Below are 19,414 nucleotides of genomic sequence, written 5' to 3' on the forward strand. Positions count from 1 at the left end.
ACTACGCAGTCCTGTTGGTTCTCAAGAGTTTCGCGAGGTGGTGTTATCGTGGTATTGGGTGGAGTGACTCTCACGATCACGCCCGCTTATGGAGCAGGCAAGGTTGATGTTTAGCCGGAAGACAATGATCACGCCACATCTACCAACACCGTAACACAGCGATATTATTTCGCTCACCTACGCAAAATTCCTCTAATGGCACGAGTACAAGCTGACTTGATCTTCTTTATCCTCGCTTTCTTCCTTTTTTGGTGTTCTTCTTCCTCGAGCTCCATCATGTGCTTCCGCTGCATCTGCTCTCCTGCAGAAGAGAGACTTGGCTGTGGTTGTGGTTGTGGTTCGCTCTTCAAAGAAGCAGTAGCAGCAGTGATAGCTCTACGCTCGCGCCCATCTGGGTTCATACTAGACGCCCGGGTTGTAGGTCCGCTAGTATTACGATAATCTTGGCGCATTTTATCACTGTAGCCGTATCAGTGTCTGATACCATGGTACAGCCAAGAGGAATCACTCACGCAACATCATGACTCCACCTCTTACCCACGCTAGTATGATTCATCATATGCGGTCCCTCCATCTTCCTCGCTGTCACCAACTCTACTCCAAAAGGTCCGCCACTAACCCAACCCTCATCCCACTGCATCCTCCCCTTTCCCTTGTCTATTCTCCCAAACCGATCTACTCTGGGGTACTCGACAAGCACCTTAGTGACCTTCCTAGACTGTGGCGCATGCTCGCGTCCCGGCCACGTACCCGACGAGCTAGTGTACATGGAAGCTGGGGCAGAGCGGTGTGTACTGGGAGGAGAGTTTAGGATGTAAGCGAGGGATGAAGGACCAGGGATGCATGGCGAGACTCGGCAGGTTGGACTGCATGTTTGAGGTCGCGGGGTGGTATCGGCGCAAGGGTTGAGGAGATGGATGGGGACCCAGTCGAGGACGCGTGGTACCGAGGGTTGATGATCGTCGGTTGAGGAATGGTAGGACTGTTGGTAAGGGTTATTGAGGGTGAACTTTATGCTAAGGCCACGATAGTACCAGTGGTCAAGGTCTGAGTGTTGTGTTCCGGGATTTCTGTTTCATAAGTATACTTGCTCTCGTTGCTGAAGCGAAAGGTTGACGTGGCTTTGCTTTCACATTCGCTCGATCTCGGCCTTAGCATATTCTGGTATACGGATCGGAACAAAAAATGTTAAAGACCCTGAAGCTGAAATTCCAGCTGTTTCGCCTTCCGAAACATTCGCGGCGAACGACTTACCTCGCACAGTCCTCCTGCTTCCCCGTTAGAAGCCATGTACTTCTTCTTTTCTCATCCGTAAATTCAGGGTAAAACGTTTAATTCGGGGTAAGACGATGGTCTAGGCTTGAAGGGGGCTCTTGCACTTGCTATCTTTGTTTTTGCAGCTGTCCAGAACACATGGTACTGTGCGCTTTGGCGAGCGAATGAAGTTGGCCATATTTAGGATTTTGGTGTTTTGACATCTAGCTGGACTGTGACTCGCTTGGTGCACACGTAGCGATGTGTCGGTACCAGTGAGTGCCCTTCAGCTCGTGGTTTGTGTTGAACTCTTTCCACGTAGATGTTTGCACAAGCAATGAGAAGGACCCTGAATTTAGGTACACAGCTCGCGATGCGAAGACGAGTGTATGAGAGTACAAAGTCGTGAGGTTTATGATTCCAAAACCCATGATGCATGTACGAGGGTGCAAGCGACGTGACGAGACTATTCGGCATAGATATGAGCGCACATATGGGCGTGATGGCAGCTACGTGAATGAGCCGTGCAGTCTACTAGAGGCGGAAGTGGTCTGGTAATCCTCAACACGCCTACCTCGCTCAACACCGCCCGGCACATTATTGCACACTGGCGACACGATGGCTGGTACCATCGCCTAGGTCCAGATCTTAGCTGACCGTTTGATATTCGTTTTGTAAAGCGGTAAATGAGGGTGGCTCAGTATCTTGGTTCGGCAGTACCAGTGCCACAGTGTCTTTCCTTGCCCACCCTGATCCTTTTTCCATCGGAGAAAATTCATCCGCCAAATGGCGGAGGGCACTCTTCATGCCGACTTCGCTTCGAGGAATGAAAAAGGATGTTTCTGTATGCGAGAGAGGTAGACGATGGTGTTCATTGACACTCTGCAGTTACGCACGTAGTCAACGAGATCTACAAAAGACCCAAGGAATGCTAGTACGAATCCAGTCACATCTGTATTGCGCAAGCGGTGTACAAGCGACGCAGCAGTCTGAATGAGGATGAGCAGAGTGCATGCACCGTCGTGACTGCCCACATATGATCACCCTCTTAGCGCCATGACGCACATGCACACTCGCCCTTTCTTTCCTTTTCGGACACTTAGGGTCCACACCAACTCTAGCAGACCCTCCAACACCATTTAACCCAATGCGAGCTGGTGTCTCTCGAACAAGCTAGCTCTCTCAGCGAACACGTCGATCGGATAACCCTGCGCGAGAGACTATGTATTTGCTTCTTGCGCTCTGCGAGGCTTCACGCCAGTTTACTTTTTGGGGTCATCACCACACACCGTAATTTCTCCCTGCAGCAAACTGTCGCTACACTTCCTTTACGACGGTTGTATCTAAACTTCGACTATGGCTGCACTTCTGCAAAGGTGGTTGCGGGCCTCATTCGGTAAATGGGATTGAGGATTGGGAAGAGGATGGCTTAGAAGGGCTAGGACTATCTGCTATCGTAACACTATGCCTAGTTTGAACTTCCTACGATAGACCCGTGGCGGCTACTTGCATGCTGCTTATCGCTATCATCTTCATTCTCGTCCCCTCTGTCGCACTCCCGTCTAAGCAGTCTCCTGATCGTCCTCGTGACCAACACCTCCTGCTGAAACATCCCCTTGGGTAGGTGGATCGTCTCCATGAATGACCGTTTTCATTCCCTGGACTTCCTCTTGAAGCTTTCGCGAATTCTCTTCTACACTGGACAGAAATGCCATGTAGTCACGGTACAGTTAATAGCGATCCTTCCGGTAATGCTCGCAAAGAACCTCGTTACCATCATGAAGATCCTTCGGAGTTTTGTGGATATCGTGCAAGGCATCATACTGTGCTTCTAGTTCCGTGATGGTCCAGGTCGGGTCGCGTTCTAGTGTGGACATCTTGATGTTGATGATCAAATAATGACGAGGAGGACTGGCTTGTAGTGCGATATAATTATATGTGAAGGTTTGTTTGCGACCTATACACATATTGTTTACGACATTGTTAACGAATTTCACACAAAGAACGAGCTACTCAGACAGCAATCAACTGATAGCATAACTGACTCAATAGTGACGTTGAAATGTCGAGCGTAATATTACTAACATGATGTATGAAAATTTACCAGTCTGATTCTTGATAGAACGTTAAAGACAGGTTTGTGCTGAGTATGAATGTGCTTTAGGCTGCTGAGTTGTCAGAGCATTTGCGTGAATTGCTCGAGCCTTTTGTGGCTAGAGGGAGACAACTCAAGCCAGAACAATGTCAGGAAAAGCTCATGTTGAGACTGGCTTAGTGTCGTAGGAGAAGCTACATTAAATACAATTATCTATTCTGTAAGGATCTCAAGCGTAGTGTATTATTGTGCCTTCTTCCCAGGTTTATTACAGAGCCTTTATCATTCAAAATGTGTACTGTGTGGTGCATGACTGTAGTCAGACTGTCGTAATGACTCTAGAGATTGATCATCACCCGTCATACGTCTTCGCTGCGCATCTCTAGTCGATGTGCACACGTGATTGAATTTCAGGTTTGGAAAGAAACTGAGAATTATCGTAAATGTACTGTGTGGGCGACAAAACGCCGGCGTCGGACAGTGTCGACGCAGCACAGCGGATTCTTCCTTCCCTTGCTTCTGAATATTTGCATATGGTGATGAGTCACTGCCCATGGACAGTCGTAGTGGTAACGGCTAGAGGCGGGAGTAAGACGTCGAAAGCATAGCCAGACATATTGACACCAGGCAGGGGATGAAGACGGAGACGGAGAACACACATGCAGAGATGTACAATCTAACAAAGTTGGATATACGAATCGCACCCTAACGCCACCCAAGCCATTCCATAGTTGGACCCAAACATGCTATTACTACAATGATGCGCGCGCTCAGAAGACGCTGATGTAGTTACCAATGCGCTCCTTTTGGTTCTGCGCGATGCACTCAGCTATCCATGTGATGTTCCGGATTTCCTGCGTGTCATGTCAGTCACTGTATATTCTTCATGATGTATTCCATAACATACCTGCTCGCGCAGCTTCACCCATGCGTACACAATGGCGTGAGTGAACTGGTGAGTGAATGCAAGCTTCGAGATCTCCATTTCCTTCTGGTAAAAAAGATCCTCGAGACTCCTTGTCTCACCACCGACACCGCCGGCCATGTTGCCCACGCCACCGCCACCTCCACTGAGGCCGGTCTGGTCGAAGAACATTTTGTAGTCGGCAACACTCTCAACAGCGATTCGCACACCCTCTACATCGTCCGCTCTCGAGAGCATTGTGGTTCCCTCTGGGTACAGCTTACCGAAGCCTGGGTAAAGCTTCTTCCTGTCTGCCTTAGACAGCTCGGTACCGAACGAATTGAGGGAGATGTTGATGCTCCTTCGGTCGGCCTCAAACTCCAAGACTTCCGACATGACATCTGCAGTCGGTGTTCCGGCAATGTCTGGGCAAGAGTTGATCCACTGATGGAAGTCCTCGAGGTAGTTCTTGTACAGGGTGTTGCGGATAATCTCGATGTTGAGTTCGTCGAGATCCTGGTGGCTGAGCGAGCCCTTGAAGTAGGGCGCGAGCGGTGTCTCAATCAGGACGGAGTTGTACAGTTCCTCGATATTGGTCGCCACGCACAGCACCGGCATGGTCTCGAACCAACCGAGTGGGTGACACCTTTCCAGCAACTCGCGCGTATCTCTCTCGTGCAGCGTACCCGTAATCAGCAGCGCGACATTATCGATCATGTATCCGTACGTGAGGTATTCCATGAACTTGGAAAGCGAGCCGGTGGCGTTGGCCTGGAGATAGCGGAACTCGGCCACGAGCTTGTCGGTGGTCTTCGCGGCGAGGGCAGACGTCGACGGGTTCGGGGGCAAGTTGTTGAGGAAGTCACCGTACGCGGGCGAGAGCTGCAGCTTGACATCTATAGCATTGTTAGAGCGGCTCCGGAGACAGTAGCGACGGGATGCGATGTACCGTCGATGGTTTCGCACTGGGTCAAGTTGCTGTAGTTCTGGCTGGTGAGCAGTGCATTGCGGTAACCGCGCACGATGCCCTCGATGTAACTGTGGACATGTGTCAGATAGTGATGACGCGATGGCAAACGCGTATATCGTACCCGTATTTGACGTTGTAGTAGAGGCCCTCCATGATGCTGATGCTGGCTGCTGTTATCCGTCGCAGGCAAAGAGCTCCAGCTTGGTCGTCATGCCAAGGCGTGGCCCGTGTCGCGCCTGCCTCGATGGTGCTGGGGTGTTTACGCGCTAGCCCCAATGGCCGGAGGTGCATGTACAACTTTCTTAACTCCATCGCAACTTCCCTTGCCAACGCACCCCAACAACGCAGCCATCCCAACACACCCACGCAGTTGCATCGGTCATCAGATCATCCACTGCTTACTGGCAATTGCATCGCAACTGCCTCGTACGTCCCCACTGCTGTTGCGCATCGCTCTTACTGACCTCGCTCGCAGCACCATGTCAGCTACTACACGGCGCTCAACGCGTCGCACTGCAGCGACAGCGGCCACCGAGTCCTCGCAGCCCGCGTCCAGACAAAGCTCACAGTCGGCATCGCCTGCGCCAGAGCCTATCCCCAAGAAGAAGCCCGGCCGCAAGCCCAAGGCTGCCTCCGCCAGAGTCGAGTCGCAGACCGTGACAGAGTCGCAGCAGACAGTTACCAAGGGTCGCGCTACGTCACGCGCAAACGCCGCCTCCGCCGTCACCACAACAACCACTACATCATCAACAACCAAAACCGCGACGCAAGCGCCTGTTGTCGCTAAGAAGCTCACCCGAGCCGGCCGTCAGGCGCTAAAAGAAGCGGGTGTAGAGGCTTCACCACAGCGCAGTCTGGAACAGACGAAGCCCGTCAAGCAAGGACGCGGCACAGCCCGCCAGAAAGTCACCAGTGAGAAACGAAAGGCCGTGGCCGCAAAGCTGGCGGCGGCCAAGGCTGTCGAGAGCGCCGAAGACGAGGCAGAAGCCGAGAATGAAGATGGCATGGGCCCCTTCTTTACAAAAAGTAAGCACCATCTTCTCCACAATTACACCCCTTCAGAGGAAGACATCGACAATGAGCTCCTCAAGGAGAAGTACGAAGCGCAGGAGAGGGAGATTGATCATCTCCGCGAGCGTGTGTCGAACCAAGAGGCTCGCATCCAGAATCTCGTAGAGACGATGTGGCAGAGAGATCAGCAGATGTTCCTCTATGAGAACGAGAACCTGCGTCTGCGCATGGGAATTACGCGACTAGAGAACATTTCACACATTAGCTACGGTACTCCGGCTAACATTAATTACGCAGAATTCGACAGTGAACTAGTAGCAATCAGCGAGTCATCTCCGGCACACGGTGTGTTCGTGAATGGCAATGAGGAAGCCCTTGCGCTCCTCCACAAGATCGAGAGCTCTGCCAAAGAGACCAGGCGCATTGAGCCCTCAAGCCATGACAGTGAAACGTTCTCAGACAATGACGTCGCCATGGAACCTTCACCACAACAGCCGTCTGCTAAGAGAACCTTCGAGGATGTCACAGCAACGCCCAACCGCCCCGTCGCAACACCATCCAACATCTTCAGCAGGTCATTCTCTGCTATCAAATCCCGACTTTTCTCCTCGACACCCAAGCCCCCACCAACCCCCGAAGTCGCGTCGCCCACCGTTACGAAGCCTCTACCACCCCAGAACACGATCACCGAGACCCTCTCTCTTCCTCCTACACCTGTTGGCGAGCGCGTCAAGACGCCAAACAAGAGGCGTGCGCCCATGAACACACTATTGAAACTTCTGCTCAAGGGCGTCGACCGTAAGGACAGGCACAAGGCAGAGGACTGGGCCAAGCAGGTCATTCCTGAATTGAAGAACGACCCTGCCTTCATCGAAAAGCGCGCGCGCCTCCAGAAAGATGTTCTATGCAAGGAGCTATCGAATTTCCCTTCAGCTAAGCCTTGGGAGACGGGCTTCGGTGACCCACTCGGTGATCTGGACGATGAGGATGTCGTACCAGTCTGGGCTGTCTACCTTGATATCGTGGCCGAAGAAGAAGAGCACACTGCTAAGAAGCACAAGAAGACTCACGAATTCACCATGGGCGACGACGAAGTCCCCACCATTGACGAGCAGTTCGCTGCTAGCAACAACGCGCGCACTTCCCCGAAGCTCTACAACAGCCATGGCCAATCCTCTTCACTCCGTGACTTCCACCCTCGTCGCTCAATCGACCCGTCACCCATGTTCAGCAACTCCATCTCACACAACACTGGCGGTAACATCTTTAGCGAACTACAAGGACACGACACTGCGGCACAGATCCGTGAGAACGATCGTGAGGTCCTGAAAAGCGCGACCAAGGAGACTACACACACCCACAACCCGGGCATGGGCTCCTTCAGCGTCCCCGATGATGATTCTGATGAAGAGGACTCGACAATGGGCAGCGAGACCGCTGACGCTGAAGCTACTCCCATCTGGACGCAACCACCGCCACCAGCACCTGTTCCTGCGCATGTGCCCCTGCCAGGCGGATCTACGGATGAAGCGCCTGATGTGCCCGAAGCGCCCCCGACCCCTACCCGCCAGCAGCCGGGAGATGAGATTGAGCGCCAGCGCCAGAGACTCATGAAGCACACACCTGCTAAGCCTTCACGTCTTCGCGAGGCAACCTACCCATCACCAAGCATTCTATCGGAAGCTGGTAACGTTTCACTGTTTGCCGCCACTCCCGCACAGATGGCAACTTCTGCAACGTCCATGTTCGACGATATGCCAGGAGCCGAGATTATTGAACTTGACGACGAATGCCAGGCTGAATTCGACGACATCGTCAACAGCCAAGAGTATCAGCAGAAGTTTAGTGTTGAATGGCAAACGCCCACCCTCACCTACGAGTCAGATGAGGAGGAGCCGAGCCCTACCTCTTCGTAAAAATTGTTCACTCTGCATTGTTCCGGCGTTTCTCATCTTCATACGAATCCAAATTGATCGACCGGAATCAGATTCATTGCCTATGGGCTCTTTTCTCCATTATATTGTTCTTTTCCGTGTTTGCATAGCTATGCGTTGGTTTCTTCAAGTACAGAACCTCTCGTGGGTTGAAGATGCATTTCTTGTTGGCGTTCTCCAGGGGCATAAAGACGGATGATTGACGAAAGCTGTATACCCCTCGGCCGTTGAATGGTCGAACACTAGGCGCACGTTTTAGCCTAGTAACTGCGTTGGTTTCTTTTTCACATACTTGCTTGTTTGAATAGCTTTAATATCGATCAAGAGACTTTAAAATCTTGAGTATCCTCACCAGTAAACCGATGAGGGCAGTCACATCTGATAATGTGAGCTGATAAATAAGAGACACAGGAAGGAGTTTCAAAAGCCAGAGCCTTCGAACATTAACCTAAGACCAACGCTGGAGACCTTGTTACCTTCGTGGTTGCAGCAGTCTGAACTTAGTTATCAAAAGAGTTTGGATGTTGTGTGCTTTCTGTGATGATAGTCCAAATCAGGCAAGTTACCGACAGCCGTCGATTGCAGTGGTGATGCCTACACTATTACCATAAGCCGTCTGAACTTCGAAGACCCATATATGTTAGGTAAGCAGTTCTACCGAGCGCACACCAATCGACCAAAACCATAATTCTGACCATAATCAAATAATTGGAATAATCGCGATGTCTTCAGAAAAGAGCCACCGGCGTAAGTAATAGCGGAATTCTCAACGCTGTGCACGTAATAATAGTTTGTGCAGTATACGTCAAAGCCCGCCATGTCAGCTACCAGCGCGGCAAACGCAACACAAACCCCAACGTGAGCCTCCTCGCGCTTGAAGGCGTCGACAGCACCCAAGACGCGCAGTGGTATCTCGGCAAGCGCGTCGCATACGTCTATCGCGTTGCGAGCAGCAAAGAGGAAGGTCCTCGTGTGATCTGGGGCAAGATCCGCAGGACACATGGTTCGTACAGCTTGTCAGACTTGAGAAAGAAGATATGCTGATTCAGAGAACAGGCAACTCTGGTGTTGTTCGCGCATCTTTCAAGAACAATCTCCCACCAAAGTCATTTGGTGCGAGTCTTCGCGTTATGATGTACCCCAGCTCAGTCTGAGAGAGGGAAGTTCGGTAGCATTGGGATGGCGTTTTGGCGATTTCGGGAACGGCTAAAAGCCTTTATGGGACTTTGTCTGCAGATTATATACCACGTCTATCACAATAGATACAACGTTTTGAAGTTCAACAACAGGCGCGAAGCTTCGTGTGACAATGGATTGTCAAAGATGTTGGTGGATGTTTTGGAGTCCTCTTTTGAAGAGCAAGAATGATGACAATTGGAGTGCGATTCTGGGGGCCGGTGTCTGTGCGTGTGAAGGTTTGCTGGAAACATGTCCTCGGCCAGCCTTCCTATATTCATCCACGGCCCATCTAACGAAGACAGCATTCTCAAGGCTGACACCGAGTTGTGGGCCTGTATCGCGAAACACCATGTATATAGTACCTGGGGGAGTCTTGCAAAGACGAGCTCCTTCGTGGTAGACTAATGCTGTCATCATCGGTAAGCTCAAGAAGCTCAATGCAAGCGGTGCTGCCACCGACCGGACTTTCTTTTTCCTCGGTCTATCGCCGACAGCACCCATCCGACAACCGCCCAGCACGCACCTCGCATCGAAAACCACCACCGGCCCTTCAACAAAGCCCTGGAGTCCACACCGACACCGCGGCTTCTGAGATCGGCAAATGCGCCCCTGCACATCTCCAGTAAACGCTGTGCCGGTTGACAGATGGTCGAACCATACGTCACAGCGACATGCAGATCGTGCAGCACGTGCCGACGCCGCGCATGATGATCCCTCCAGACTACCCCGCAAAAGCGCCGCTTGCTACCCCAGAAGCCAAGATGCTTTCTACCCGCCTCCACACAGGAGCGTGGATTGCGCTGAGGGGACGGCAAGGCATGCATGATAAGTGGGTAATGCTGCCGAAGAAGGTATGCCGTTGAGATGAATGATGTCGGGCTTTGCATTCTACCGAGATGCTTTAAAGGGTAGGGGTTGCCCATGGAGTTGAAGTCGTGCATTGTCCTGCCAGCCCTTCTTGCCATCTCGCATCGCCTTTGCTTTGAGAGACGACGCGGTACGACGTTCACACCATGGCGACGGAATTCGATCACGGCAAGCTCTCCACCGAGCACCAACGGGCCGAGAATGTCGCGGAGAAGATCTCGACTTCATCCGGAACTGGAGAGCTCGAAGCGCAGAATGTTGAACTTGAGGAGAAAGAGGCGGCGCGCGTGTTGAGGAAGGTGGACATGAGACTTGTTCCTATGCTTTCGCTCCTCTATCTTGTTGCGTTTATCGATCGGAGTAACAGTACGTACAAATACCCATACTTCTTTGAGAATAGTTAGAATGAATTGTTAACGTGCCGTAGTCGGTAACGCAAAGATTGCTGGTATGACAGACGACCTCAAGATGAACGGTATTCAGTACAACACTGCCGTTACCCTATTTTTCGTCCCGTATACGATCCTTGAAGTGCCCAGCAACATCGTGCTCAAGATGATGCGCCCGAGTCATTGGATGGCGATTCTGATGTTCTGCTGGGGTCTTGTCATGACCTTGATGGGTCTCACGTCCAGCTACGGTGGTCTGCTCGCCGGAAGGTTCTTTTTGGGTGTAACAGAAGTAGGTCTACAACATCTAGATCCAGACTGAAAAACACTTACTTATATGCGCAGTCTGGTTTCTTCCCCGCAGCAACATTCTTGCTTACTCTCTGGTACCGTCGTTTCGAACTCCAACGCCGCATGGCTGTTTTCTACGTAGCCGCCTCCCTCGCCGGTGCTTTCAGCGGTCTGCTCGCCTACGGTATCGAACAACTTGATGGACGCTCTGGGCTTGCGGGTTGGCAATGGATCTTCCTGATAGAGGGTTTGATTCCAGTAGCGCTCGCTCTCATCATCTGGAAGATTCTCCCCGATAGCCCAGAGACTGCGAAGTTTCTGACCCAACCAGAGCGCGACTTGCTTGTTTCCCGGTTGGCCAACGATTCCGGGTCTGGCCAGGGACAAGCCACCAACAGCGACAAGATCGGCAAAGAGCAGATTCTCGCTGGTCTTTCCGACTGGAAGATTTGGGCTGCTACGGTTGTTTTCTGGGGAAATACTGTCGGTGTTTATGGGTAAGCTGGAGACAACAATGTTTTCTGCCAAATCATCTCTAACAGTCTCGTACAGGTTCACCGCAACTGTGCCCTCTGTCATTCAAGGACTCGGTTACACTAGTGCCAACGCTCAGCTTCTCACGATCCCGATCTACGTATTCGCCGCTATTCTTACTCTCATCTTCGCATGGGCCTCCGACTTGACCCGCAAGCGCTCTCCGTACATCATTGCAGGCTACTCGATCGCTGTATGCGGCTTCATCGCTCAGCTCGCCATTCCGAAGCCTAAATACCCTGGCATCACCTACGGTTTCCTCTTCCCCGTCGCAGGCGGTCTATACTGCCCGTTCACGTGCCTCGTCTCCTGGATCGGCAACTCTCTCGCACCATCGTCAAAACGTGCCGTCGGAATGGCTCTGCTTATCTCCGTTGGAAACATGGGTGGAATCATGGGCAGTAACGTGTACCTGGCGCGCGAAGCACCAAAGTACACTACTGGATTCTCAGCTAGTTTGGCCATGTGCTGCACTGCCATTCTCATGACTTTGGTGTTGAGGTGGGCGTACGCGAAGGAGAACCGCAAGAGGGATGCGCTGATTGCTGAGCATGGAGAAGAGGCTATTCGTGCGAGATACTCTGAGCAGGAGTTGTTGCTCATGGGTGATAAGAGTCCCTTCTACAGATATACCTTGTAGTTCACTCTACTAGAGGATAGCTCGACGCATCAATATACTTGAAATATCACGATTACGACAGGCAACATTGGTTTTGTGCAGGAAGAGCGTCGTGAAAAGTGCTGAGAATTGCGTAGCATCAGCGTTCAAAGAGAGCACTGTGGCTACAACGTCCTTCTGGATTGATGGGCAGAAACATAGATAGAGGCGTCAAATGGTTATAGTTGAGTCATTTGCTTCCATATACTACGACGACAAGTCTTGTCGACCATTCTCAAGGTGTCAGAGTATTTGTATACCCAACTTGTGTCGTGTTATTACAGAAGCGATAGTCTACAAACATCATATCTCAACAAGTCCGCGCTGCTACAAGGCACGTACTAGTTCGGCTAAGGAGGGTCAAGGATCACTAATAGTATCGCGAAAGTCTGCATCGAGTACAGCCTTATAAAAGCATAATTCTTTCTCGCTCCATGCTGCCAAAGATAAGTCGCAAAACCGTAGCGGAAAGGCGAAGCTAGGATTACAAGCAAAGGTTTGCAGGAAAGCGATCTTATTGTATACTAAGGTACTGAGTTGAGATTTTGCGCAACAACTTTGCCGGCATTACATGTGAAAGACGGTCTAATGCGCCATGAATATGTACAGTGGAAGCTGGAAGTCCCATGGGATGGGAACGCTGGGCTGTCCTTTGCCCATTGGGAATGGCTCAGTAGGAACTCCGTACGGATCGTTCCAACGCACACCCTCGTTGTTCTGGCAACGACGCTGCCTTTCTTCTTCACGCTTCCTGGCATCTGCTGCTTCTTTCTCTCGGGCTTGCCGCTTGCGCAGATCCTCGCGTCGCTTACGCTCTTCTTCTTCGTCTGTCGTATAAGGTTAGCAAGTTACATTAAGCCGTAGATTGTACGTACCAGAGGTAGAAGGCTTTTTCTTCGGTTTGACATGCGTGGATGTCTCGACAATGAGCAAGCCAGGCCACTTCAAGATGACGCGGACGACGAGTGATGGGGTAATGGATCCGGAAGGAACTTGCGAGTGACCCATGGACAAGAAGAATGCATGAGGCAGTTTGTCTCCATACTCCACGAGTACGGAGATTGATGGAATGTTGATGGTAAGCCCGAACGACATCTTGGTATGATGTGCTACATGGCCAATCAGTTAGTGCATATACTCTTGGGCAGAACGTTGAGGGCACTGGGCAGGTACGCACATTATATCGAGAGATCCAATCAAATCGCGGTATGCCTGATTGTGTTGTCACAGAATAAATGTCGAAGGTTTCTCAATGTCGAGTTGCACCGTAGGGATATCGGGTAAGCTTCAAGGTAACCCGCTGGATATAAATCTATAATCCAGCGCTCCGCATCTTCTCGTCGTCTTGTGGGCTCATCGCATCAACGCGCTATGGCCTGTCCTGAGAATGACCGGTCTTGACCATAGCTGGTCTAAATCTCTTGATTTCAGGTCTGCCCCAGCTGGCCTGTGGTCAGAACGGCCGGGTCTGAGCATAGTATCGAGAATGGCTGGTCTTAAGAATGGCCGGTTTTGAATGTGACTAGTCCTGGCCATGGCGGGCCTTGAGTATGGCGAGTTTTGACCGTGGCCGGCCCTGAGTTAACTTGGTCTTCAACGGGCCGGCCCCAGTTGGCCTGTGGTGAGAACGGCCGGTCGTGAGCATGGCCAGCTGGTTAGTATTGAGAATGGCCGGTCTCAAGCACAGCTTGTCCTGACATAGCCGCTGGCCGTGAGCATGGAAGGTCTTGAAAATGGCCGGTCTCGAGAATAGCTCATCCTAAAATAGACGGTCGTGAGGACAAGTGATCCTAGAAATGGCCGGTCTCAAGAGTGGCTGTCTAACTAAGAAGATTCCCTGCTGCGGCCAGTCATCAGGGGTTCTCGCTGCGAGTAGACGCTTCTCACTGTTGTATCAAGCTAAAGTCCACTGAAGGGACGTTCTACTACAATCAAAAATGAACGAGCTGAGTGATCGTTCGGGAATGATGACAGCGTCGGGTACCTAAGAGCCTTCCGTTTCAGACTACAATGTGGCTTTCTCGTCCTGCACACACTTAGGTACTCATTTGCGCATAATGCGCACATCTCCCAATGGCATTTCCGAGGATTTTTCATTGATGTCACCACCCTGGTGTTGGCGTTGGGTGAGTTGGTGAAATCGCAGAATCACCGGTCGAAGGCGCCACCACGGGTCGGCTAGGTAAGCCAAGGTGACTTTGGCGAAGGAAGATCACATGTACATCATGCGTTTCAGTAAGAAACGCGCGAAGCGGGGGAATTGTACGAAGAGTATCGCCTCAAAGAAAGAAAGAAGACTGAGCATTGATGGCGCGTTGAGATGTAAAATGGATTTGCGCACGAATGGGTTACCCAGCCGTTCGGCAGAGAGGGAGGGATGCACGCGAACATGTGATTTGCCGAAGAAAACCCGAGCGCATCTTCAAACTCGCCGGTTTGGGAGTTTGCCAAGCTCAACCGGCGATAATTCAGCTTCGCCGCTGCATCCGTTTGCTTACTACCACGTGTCGCTGAGCCAGTAACACAGTCAAACGGCTCTGGTCACGTATAATGGGAATTTCCCGTCGAACTGCTTCATTTCTCATGCACTGAAACTCTCGAATTACAAAGACAATGTACGGTCCTGATGGATCACCGCAAACTGCCGACCCAGCACTTCTTCGTCGCTCTCGCTATCAAAACCCTCGCGAACCGAACCAAGCAAATGCACCATGCCCCTCAGGCGTAGTACAGGGAGATGAACCATATATCGAATCACGTGACTCTGACGATGCACTACACAGTACAGCATTTCCCGGCCAGGGGCCGTCTTCTGTAGCACATGCGCACCCTCACACTGCACAGTCGTTTATTCAAGGCCAGAACGTCCTTGCAACCGTACCTTTAACTCAACCATTTGAGTCATTCGCTGGTAACGAGGCGTCCTACTACTGGCCGCAATCAACGTATAACTCGAGCGAAGCTTATCCTTCTCAGCCGGTCCACTTCTTACCGAGCCATGGGGCTGAGTGGTATGACAGCACTTCATATGGTGGCAATGCTATGTCTGCAGGTAAGCGTATTTAAAGCTGTTGCGCATTCGCAATGGAGTGTTTGCTAACGAAGATGTTTGACGACAGAATCAAGTAGAATGTATCAAGGTGTCGCAGCCACTCATCAGGTTCCTCTACCTTTCGACATCAACTCTGCACAGATGTCGGATCAATCATTAGGCTCACCGTTCTCGAATGTCAGTTTTTTGACCCCAGGCTGGGATCTACTTGGCTCGATGTCTTTACCCAACTCCGTATCGACTGGCACGCGTAGTTGGGACATGATCGCGGACCCGAGGATGAACACGGTACTTTCTCCCCGTCAACTGGAAGCTGCCATTCGCAATATACCCGCTGCGTCCGACCATAGCAGTCCTGCCTCTCGCCACCTATCCTCCGGGCAGGCCACAAGCAGTGATATTTTCTCGAGCACTGTGAACCAAATGCCAATCGATCATCACCCGTTCATGGCTTCTGACTACCTAGTGGATTCTGAAGAAACAACGTATACACACGGCAGCCCCGGTACCTTGCATGTAACCCCGGGTATCTCAGCGGAGGTGGAGCCCGGAATTGCAAAAGCAATCACGGGGGTTGACCATAATGTTGTCCAAACACTCATACCTGCCATTAAGCGTAAGTATGACGAGGAGAAGAAAACAAAAGTCAATGAAACACGCGCAAGGTCTTCATGTATATGGTGCCAACTGCAGAAAAAAGAGGTATCTATGACCAGTGCTCTATCTCACATTTTTTGGGATTACTTGCTGACACCTCTAAGTGTGAATTCACTCAGGATTCTGATGACTGTGATGCCTGCCTCAAGCACCGGTCAAACGATTCTCCAAAGAAGATCTGGGATCTGCCTTGCGTCCGTGTGCAGCTCACAGATGCTCTGGTATATCGCGATGGTGAAACTCCCCTTCTCCAGTAAGGGATTCTGATGTAACGTACTGATATATGATATAGGCTCCATACGATTCCCTGCTGGCGTAGATATGGGTCGACGTTGGAACAACAAAGCCAGCAAAACAATTCGACTATCCTTCCCTGTAGGAGCGTTTCCTGGGACGCAAGGCATTGGGCGAGGCCCTTTCATAGAAATCCAATGCCGTGGGTTTCAAAGAAACAACGTTGATATCCTCTCTCGACAATATGCTTCGCCCTCAGGAACGAAGATCGTGGAGTTTCCTCCTTTCGCTGTAGCAAACAAGGCAGGCGCCAAGAAAGCGCTGGAGGCTCTTGTCAACAACAACCTGGCCTACTTCGTCAGCGTACTCAAGATCAATTCACATGCCCTCCACCAAAACACATTTGACGAAGCGATGAGGCAAGCACCTGAGGTATGCATTGCGATGACATCTAGCGCAGTTCGTTGACGATTAAGTAGAGCTCACTGATCGACGGAACATTGAGAATTGCAGTTATTGCTAGACTAATCTCCAAAAGTTTCGGTATCATCGGGACTGAAACGCTTGGTATACCGTTATCGAACGATCCGAGCTCGCCTTACTATGGGCGCATTCCGATACCGCCGATGCTGGATGCACAACTTGACGAGATCTGGCGAGACATCTTATACAAACAAAAGAAGAAAACCCTTGCTGAGCTGAAACGCAAAGTCCTCTCGAAAAAGCGTCGACAGTGGCTGGAAACTTTCTTAGCCATTTTCATCCTCTTGCAGACTCTTGAGTTCTCATACCAACACCAGATCCATCAGCTTGAACGACACCGAAAGGCTGTAGGTTGAAACTATTCTACTCTTGTATTCACTGACTGACGTTATATCTGTTGCAGCATCCATCAGGTATACCCGACTTCCAAACGGCTGGTATGCTGGAAAAGTGGTGTCAATCTGCCAAGAACTTGTTGTGGCATTTTGAGGTTGTGTGCGAAGGCACGATACCGTTTCAGCCTGGCTGGGTTTCACCCGAAAACCTACAACTGGGCTCTCTTGACGAACCTTCCACTGCATATCTACAGGAACTGCTACGCCTGATTGGAGACTATCGTAAGGTTGACAGCCCATCACACATCGAGAGAATGCTGACTAGATAGGTACTGAGCTTTTGGACGCAATCAAGCGAGGTGCGGGTACGCCTCTTCATTGGATCGCGTTACTTCTCATTCCAAAACAGATTTGATTGTGCGTGGAGTGCATTCACATCGACCTTGCTCTTCGAGATCATGGTCTGACGCGGTTCTCTCTATGGACTTGCAACGTATGGTAGAGCAGACAACGTCCATGGAAGCTTCTGAGCCTTCTGGTCATGATCGTATAGATCCTTCATCATTCCACGTAATTCAGGTGGTACGCTCCAACCGTTGACACTATCGTGCAAATACATGCGCAACAAATGCCTGCGACAGCCGGTCAAGTCGGAATTGACGAACGATTCTCTCGCATGAAGTATGCCGAGGTTGTTCAGAAACTGTACGTCGCCAGTCTCAAAGCGAAAAGTCAGCGCCACCTCGGACGCGACTCGATCCAACACATTGAGTGCCAGAAGCTGCTCATCTGATATAGCCGCTACGCTTGGGTTTCGTGGGTAGCCGGGGGACCCTAGAAAATATCGTCGAGCATAGTTCAGGATGATATTTCCGTCTGCCTCAAAGAGCAACGGTCGCCGAAAAGGTTCGCAGTCTGTGTCGCAGCTTTTTGCGGATCAGTAGAAGCTCGAATCATGTACGGCAAAAACTTACGAATCCCACTCCCAGTCCTTCTTCAAGAGCTCCAAAACTTTGGGATGCCTCGCTGCCAGTATATCGTATACTGGTCGTACAGACGCCAGCTTCGACCTCCCGCCTTTACACGCGGAGTGCAGGCTGTAGAGTGCTAAGATATGGCAGTTGTCGCTGTGGAACGGCTAACGTTCGTTCAGTACGAGACGGCGCAAAACGGAAGGGTTCCCGAAATCTCTTACCAATGCTACATTCCTGTTGGCTTGTGGTACAACCTGATCGACAGCCATGGGCTGGTTCGAAGATAAGTCAATGACATGAGCTGCATGCATCATCAGCTAAGCTCCGAGGCTGTACGATGCTACAGCAAAACGTACTCAAGGCCGGTCCGCCCTTGTATTGAAGCCCGCGTCGATCTCCAACGTAACTGGCAATCCCAGCGAATATCAGGATATTACGTTCGCCCTCATATCTGGAAGGCTCGAGACCCCTCAACACGAAAAATCCTTTGCCTTCATACAGTTCCTTCTGCAAGCGGAAAAGCTTTGGTCCCACCTCCGGAAGTGGGAATACAGCGGGCGAGACTTCGGCCACAGGCCTTCCAGATGCTATGTTATGTGTTACTCGAGTCGGTCATTACGTGCTAGTAGCGTACCTGCAAACTCTCGGGCGGCGGCTTCAATCTCCCGAACCTCGCGGATAGACAATTCTACGACGAATTGCTCAGGGGTATCTATCATCTCATGTCCTTCCCATGACGTTAGAAGCATCTGCTTCCCTGTGAAGGCAGCTTCAGCTTTACATGGACCCATTGCTCCGTTGAGACATGTTGAAAGCCCATTCGAAATGAGCCTTGCGGGAGACATCGTGAGTCTGGACAGGTATAAACAGAAACAAAGCAAGCATGTGTATCTTCAATGACTTCGACCTCTCAGGGTGAGGTTAAGCGACACTGAGGGGACGACTATCGAACACGCTCTCCTTTCCCCGTCTCGCCTCAGACACGCTAATGGCATATATCACGCGTCATATATGTTCGATACCTTTTCTAAAGCCACTTAACAAGAAAGCGGGGTAACGGACAGATATTTGGGTGTATCACAAGAGCAGGCTTCCGCATCCTGGGGGAAAACACCAGTCAAGACCAACAGCACCGCGGATGACCGGTGTCGCGTCACAACTAACGCGCATGCCCTATGCGCTGTAACATCATCTGCATCTCCAAATAAAGTGTGATTGGAATTGATCACCACCGTTGGGTACGATAAGTATATCTTCTGCCTATATGATGGTGGCGCAAGGCTGAGTCTTAGCCTTGTGAGAAGAAAATCCATTCGCTTACAGCCCTCGTAGAAACGGTCCGTGGTCGATACATGATAAGGTCATGAGGCTGGGCTCTCAGAGCCTGGAACACGGCGCAGATACATTGGTTTTAATCGCGCATACGCCAGTCCCGGCACGTAAAATGGGACACTTGCAAACCTTGTCAGCCGGCCCATGTGGACTAACTATTTCGTTCACCAAAGTAACCTCATACGAAATTCAGTGTCATTTGAGACCGGCAGACAATGCGCCTTCATCGATCCTACTCATGAGGCAGTACTGCTGTGTTTT

The 19,414-nt window shown here is 51.0% G+C and overlaps 8 protein-coding genes across 8 annotated transcripts; 4 read left to right on the forward strand and 4 right to left on the reverse strand.

The window, feature by feature from the left end:
• Nucleotides 1-163: 163 nt before the first annotated feature.
• On the reverse strand, nt 164-1,504 carry BKA58DRAFT_421011 (uncharacterized protein). The gene is made up of 3 exons (XM_046172760.1): nt 1,255-1,504; nt 513-982; nt 164-459 (listed from the first exon to the last, which is right to left on the reverse strand). The coding sequence occupies exons 1-3, from the start codon at nt 1,288-1,290 to the stop codon at nt 174-176; spliced, it is 792 nt and encodes a 263-aa protein (XP_046025331.1). The 5' UTR covers nt 1,291-1,504; the 3' UTR covers nt 164-173.
• Nucleotides 1,505-4,003: 2,499 nt separating this feature from the next.
• BKA58DRAFT_421012 (vacuolar ATP synthase subunit D) lies at nt 4,004-5,428 on the reverse strand. The gene is made up of 4 exons (XM_046172761.1): nt 5,345-5,428; nt 5,203-5,291; nt 4,257-5,149; nt 4,004-4,203 (listed from the first exon to the last, which is right to left on the reverse strand). Exons 1-4 carry the CDS (start codon nt 5,374-5,376, stop codon nt 4,120-4,122), a joined length of 1,098 nt encoding a protein of 365 aa, XP_046025332.1. The 5' UTR covers nt 5,377-5,428; the 3' UTR covers nt 4,004-4,119.
• A 122-nt stretch (nt 5,429-5,550) lies between these two features.
• BKA58DRAFT_361324 (uncharacterized protein) lies at nt 5,551-8,636 on the forward strand. Its single transcript, XM_046168778.1, has 3 exons — nt 5,551-5,649; nt 5,699-6,249; nt 6,532-8,636. Exons 2-3 carry the CDS (start codon nt 5,703-5,705, stop codon nt 8,148-8,150), a joined length of 2,166 nt encoding a protein of 721 aa, XP_046025333.1. The 5' UTR covers nt 5,551-5,649; nt 5,699-5,702; the 3' UTR covers nt 8,151-8,636.
• A 177-nt stretch (nt 8,637-8,813) lies between these two features.
• On the forward strand, nt 8,814-9,404 carry BKA58DRAFT_177526 (60S ribosomal protein L33-A). Its single transcript, XM_046165314.1, has 3 exons — nt 8,814-8,915; nt 8,968-9,171; nt 9,225-9,404. The coding sequence occupies exons 1-3, from the start codon at nt 8,891-8,893 to the stop codon at nt 9,320-9,322; spliced, it is 327 nt and encodes a 108-aa protein (XP_046025334.1). The 5' UTR covers nt 8,814-8,890; the 3' UTR covers nt 9,323-9,404.
• BKA58DRAFT_177554 (uncharacterized protein) lies at nt 9,349-10,513 on the reverse strand. The gene is made up of 2 exons (XM_046165316.1): nt 9,808-10,513; nt 9,349-9,754 (listed from the first exon to the last, which is right to left on the reverse strand). Exons 1-2 carry the CDS (start codon nt 10,310-10,312, stop codon nt 9,486-9,488), a joined length of 774 nt encoding a protein of 257 aa, XP_046025335.1. The 5' UTR covers nt 10,313-10,513; the 3' UTR covers nt 9,349-9,485.
• Nucleotides 10,268-12,140, forward strand: BKA58DRAFT_177550 (major facilitator superfamily domain-containing protein). Its single transcript, XM_046165315.1, has 4 exons — nt 10,268-10,580; nt 10,642-10,895; nt 10,949-11,391; nt 11,447-12,140. The coding sequence occupies exons 1-4, from the start codon at nt 10,361-10,363 to the stop codon at nt 12,066-12,068; spliced, it is 1,539 nt and encodes a 512-aa protein (XP_046025336.1). The 5' UTR covers nt 10,268-10,360; the 3' UTR covers nt 12,069-12,140.
• Nucleotides 12,141-14,565: 2,425 nt separating this feature from the next.
• On the forward strand, nt 14,566-17,369 carry BKA58DRAFT_177585 (uncharacterized protein). Its single transcript, XM_046165317.1, has 7 exons — nt 14,566-15,138; nt 15,206-15,840; nt 15,900-16,029; nt 16,088-16,461; nt 16,509-16,859; nt 16,916-17,129; nt 17,177-17,369. Exons 1-7 carry the CDS (start codon nt 14,700-14,702, stop codon nt 17,260-17,262), a joined length of 2,229 nt encoding a protein of 742 aa, XP_046025337.1. The 5' UTR covers nt 14,566-14,699; the 3' UTR covers nt 17,263-17,369.
• BKA58DRAFT_402010 (uncharacterized protein) lies at nt 17,326-18,666 on the reverse strand (the record flags this gene model as incomplete). The annotated part of the gene is made up of 5 exons (XM_046171699.1): nt 17,326-17,773; nt 17,822-17,985; nt 18,043-18,122; nt 18,178-18,408; nt 18,456-18,666. The coding sequence occupies 5 exons, from the start codon at nt 18,664-18,666 to the stop codon at nt 17,326-17,328; spliced, it is 1,134 nt and encodes a 377-aa protein (XP_046025338.1).
• Between the last annotated feature and the right edge of the window lie 748 nt (nt 18,667-19,414).

Source organism: Alternaria rosae (genome assembly GCF_020736505.1).
Source record: "Alternaria rosae strain MPI-PUGE-AT-0040 chromosome Unknown BKA58scaffold_5, whole genome shotgun sequence".
Lineage (NCBI taxonomy): Eukaryota > Fungi > Ascomycota > Dothideomycetes > Pleosporales > Pleosporaceae > Alternaria > Alternaria rosae.

Coding starts and splice junctions, on each gene's coding strand:
- BKA58DRAFT_421011 (XM_046172760.1), bottom strand. CDS start 1,290: ATGGCTTCTAACGGGGAAGCAGGAGGACTGTGCGAG. Junction 983..1,254: donor AAGCAGGAGGACTGTGCGAG/GTAAGTCGTTCG, acceptor CCTTACCAACAG/TCCTACCATTCCTCAACCGA. Junction 460..512: donor AGGTGGAGTCATGATGTTGC/GTGAGTGATTCC, acceptor ATACGGCTACAG/TGATAAAATGCGCCAAGATT.
- BKA58DRAFT_421012 (XM_046172761.1), bottom strand. CDS start 5,376: ATGGAGGGCCTCTACTACAACGTCAAATACGG. Junction 5,150..5,202: donor CCAGTGCGAAACCATCGACG/GTACATCGCATC, acceptor ACAATGCTATAG/ATGTCAAGCTGCAGCTCTCG. Junction 4,204..4,256: donor GGGTGAAGCTGCGCGAGCAG/GTATGTTATGGA, acceptor CATGACACGCAG/GAAATCCGGAACATCACATG.
- BKA58DRAFT_361324 (XM_046168778.1), top strand. CDS start 5,703: ATGTCAGCTACTACACGGCGCTCAACGCGTCGCACTGCAGCGACAGCG. Junction 6,250..6,531: donor GGGCCCCTTCTTTACAAAAA/GTAAGCACCATC, acceptor TTAATTACGCAG/AATTCGACAGTGAACTAGTA.
- BKA58DRAFT_177526 (XM_046165314.1), top strand. CDS start 8,891: ATGTCTTCAGAAAAGAGCCACCGGC. Junction 8,916..8,967: donor TTCAGAAAAGAGCCACCGGC/GTAAGTAATAGC, acceptor TAGTTTGTGCAG/TATACGTCAAAGCCCGCCAT. Junction 9,172..9,224: donor CAAGATCCGCAGGACACATG/GTTCGTACAGCT, acceptor TTCAGAGAACAG/GCAACTCTGGTGTTGTTCGC.
- BKA58DRAFT_177554 (XM_046165316.1), bottom strand. CDS start 10,312: ATGGCAAGAAGGGCTGGCAGGACAATGCACGACTTCAACTCCATGGGC. Junction 9,755..9,807: donor CCGAGGAAAAAGAAAGTCCG/GTCGGTGGCAGC, acceptor CGATGATGACAG/CATTAGTCTACCACGAAGGA.
- BKA58DRAFT_177550 (XM_046165315.1), top strand. CDS start 10,361: ATGGCGACGGAATTCGATCACGGCAAGCTCTCCACCGAGCACCAACGG. Junction 10,581..10,641: donor GTTTATCGATCGGAGTAACA/GTACGTACAAAT, acceptor AACGTGCCGTAG/TCGGTAACGCAAAGATTGCT. Junction 11,392..11,446: donor AATACTGTCGGTGTTTATGG/GTAAGCTGGAGA, acceptor AGTCTCGTACAG/GTTCACCGCAACTGTGCCCT.
- BKA58DRAFT_177585 (XM_046165317.1), top strand. CDS start 14,700: ATGTACGGTCCTGATGGATCACCGCAAACTGCCGACCCAGCACTTCTT. Junction 16,462..16,508: donor CGATGAGGCAAGCACCTGAG/GTATGCATTGCG, acceptor ACGATTAAGTAG/AGCTCACTGATCGACGGAAC. Junction 16,860..16,915: donor TTGAACGACACCGAAAGGCT/GTAGGTTGAAAC, acceptor TATCTGTTGCAG/CATCCATCAGGTATACCCGA.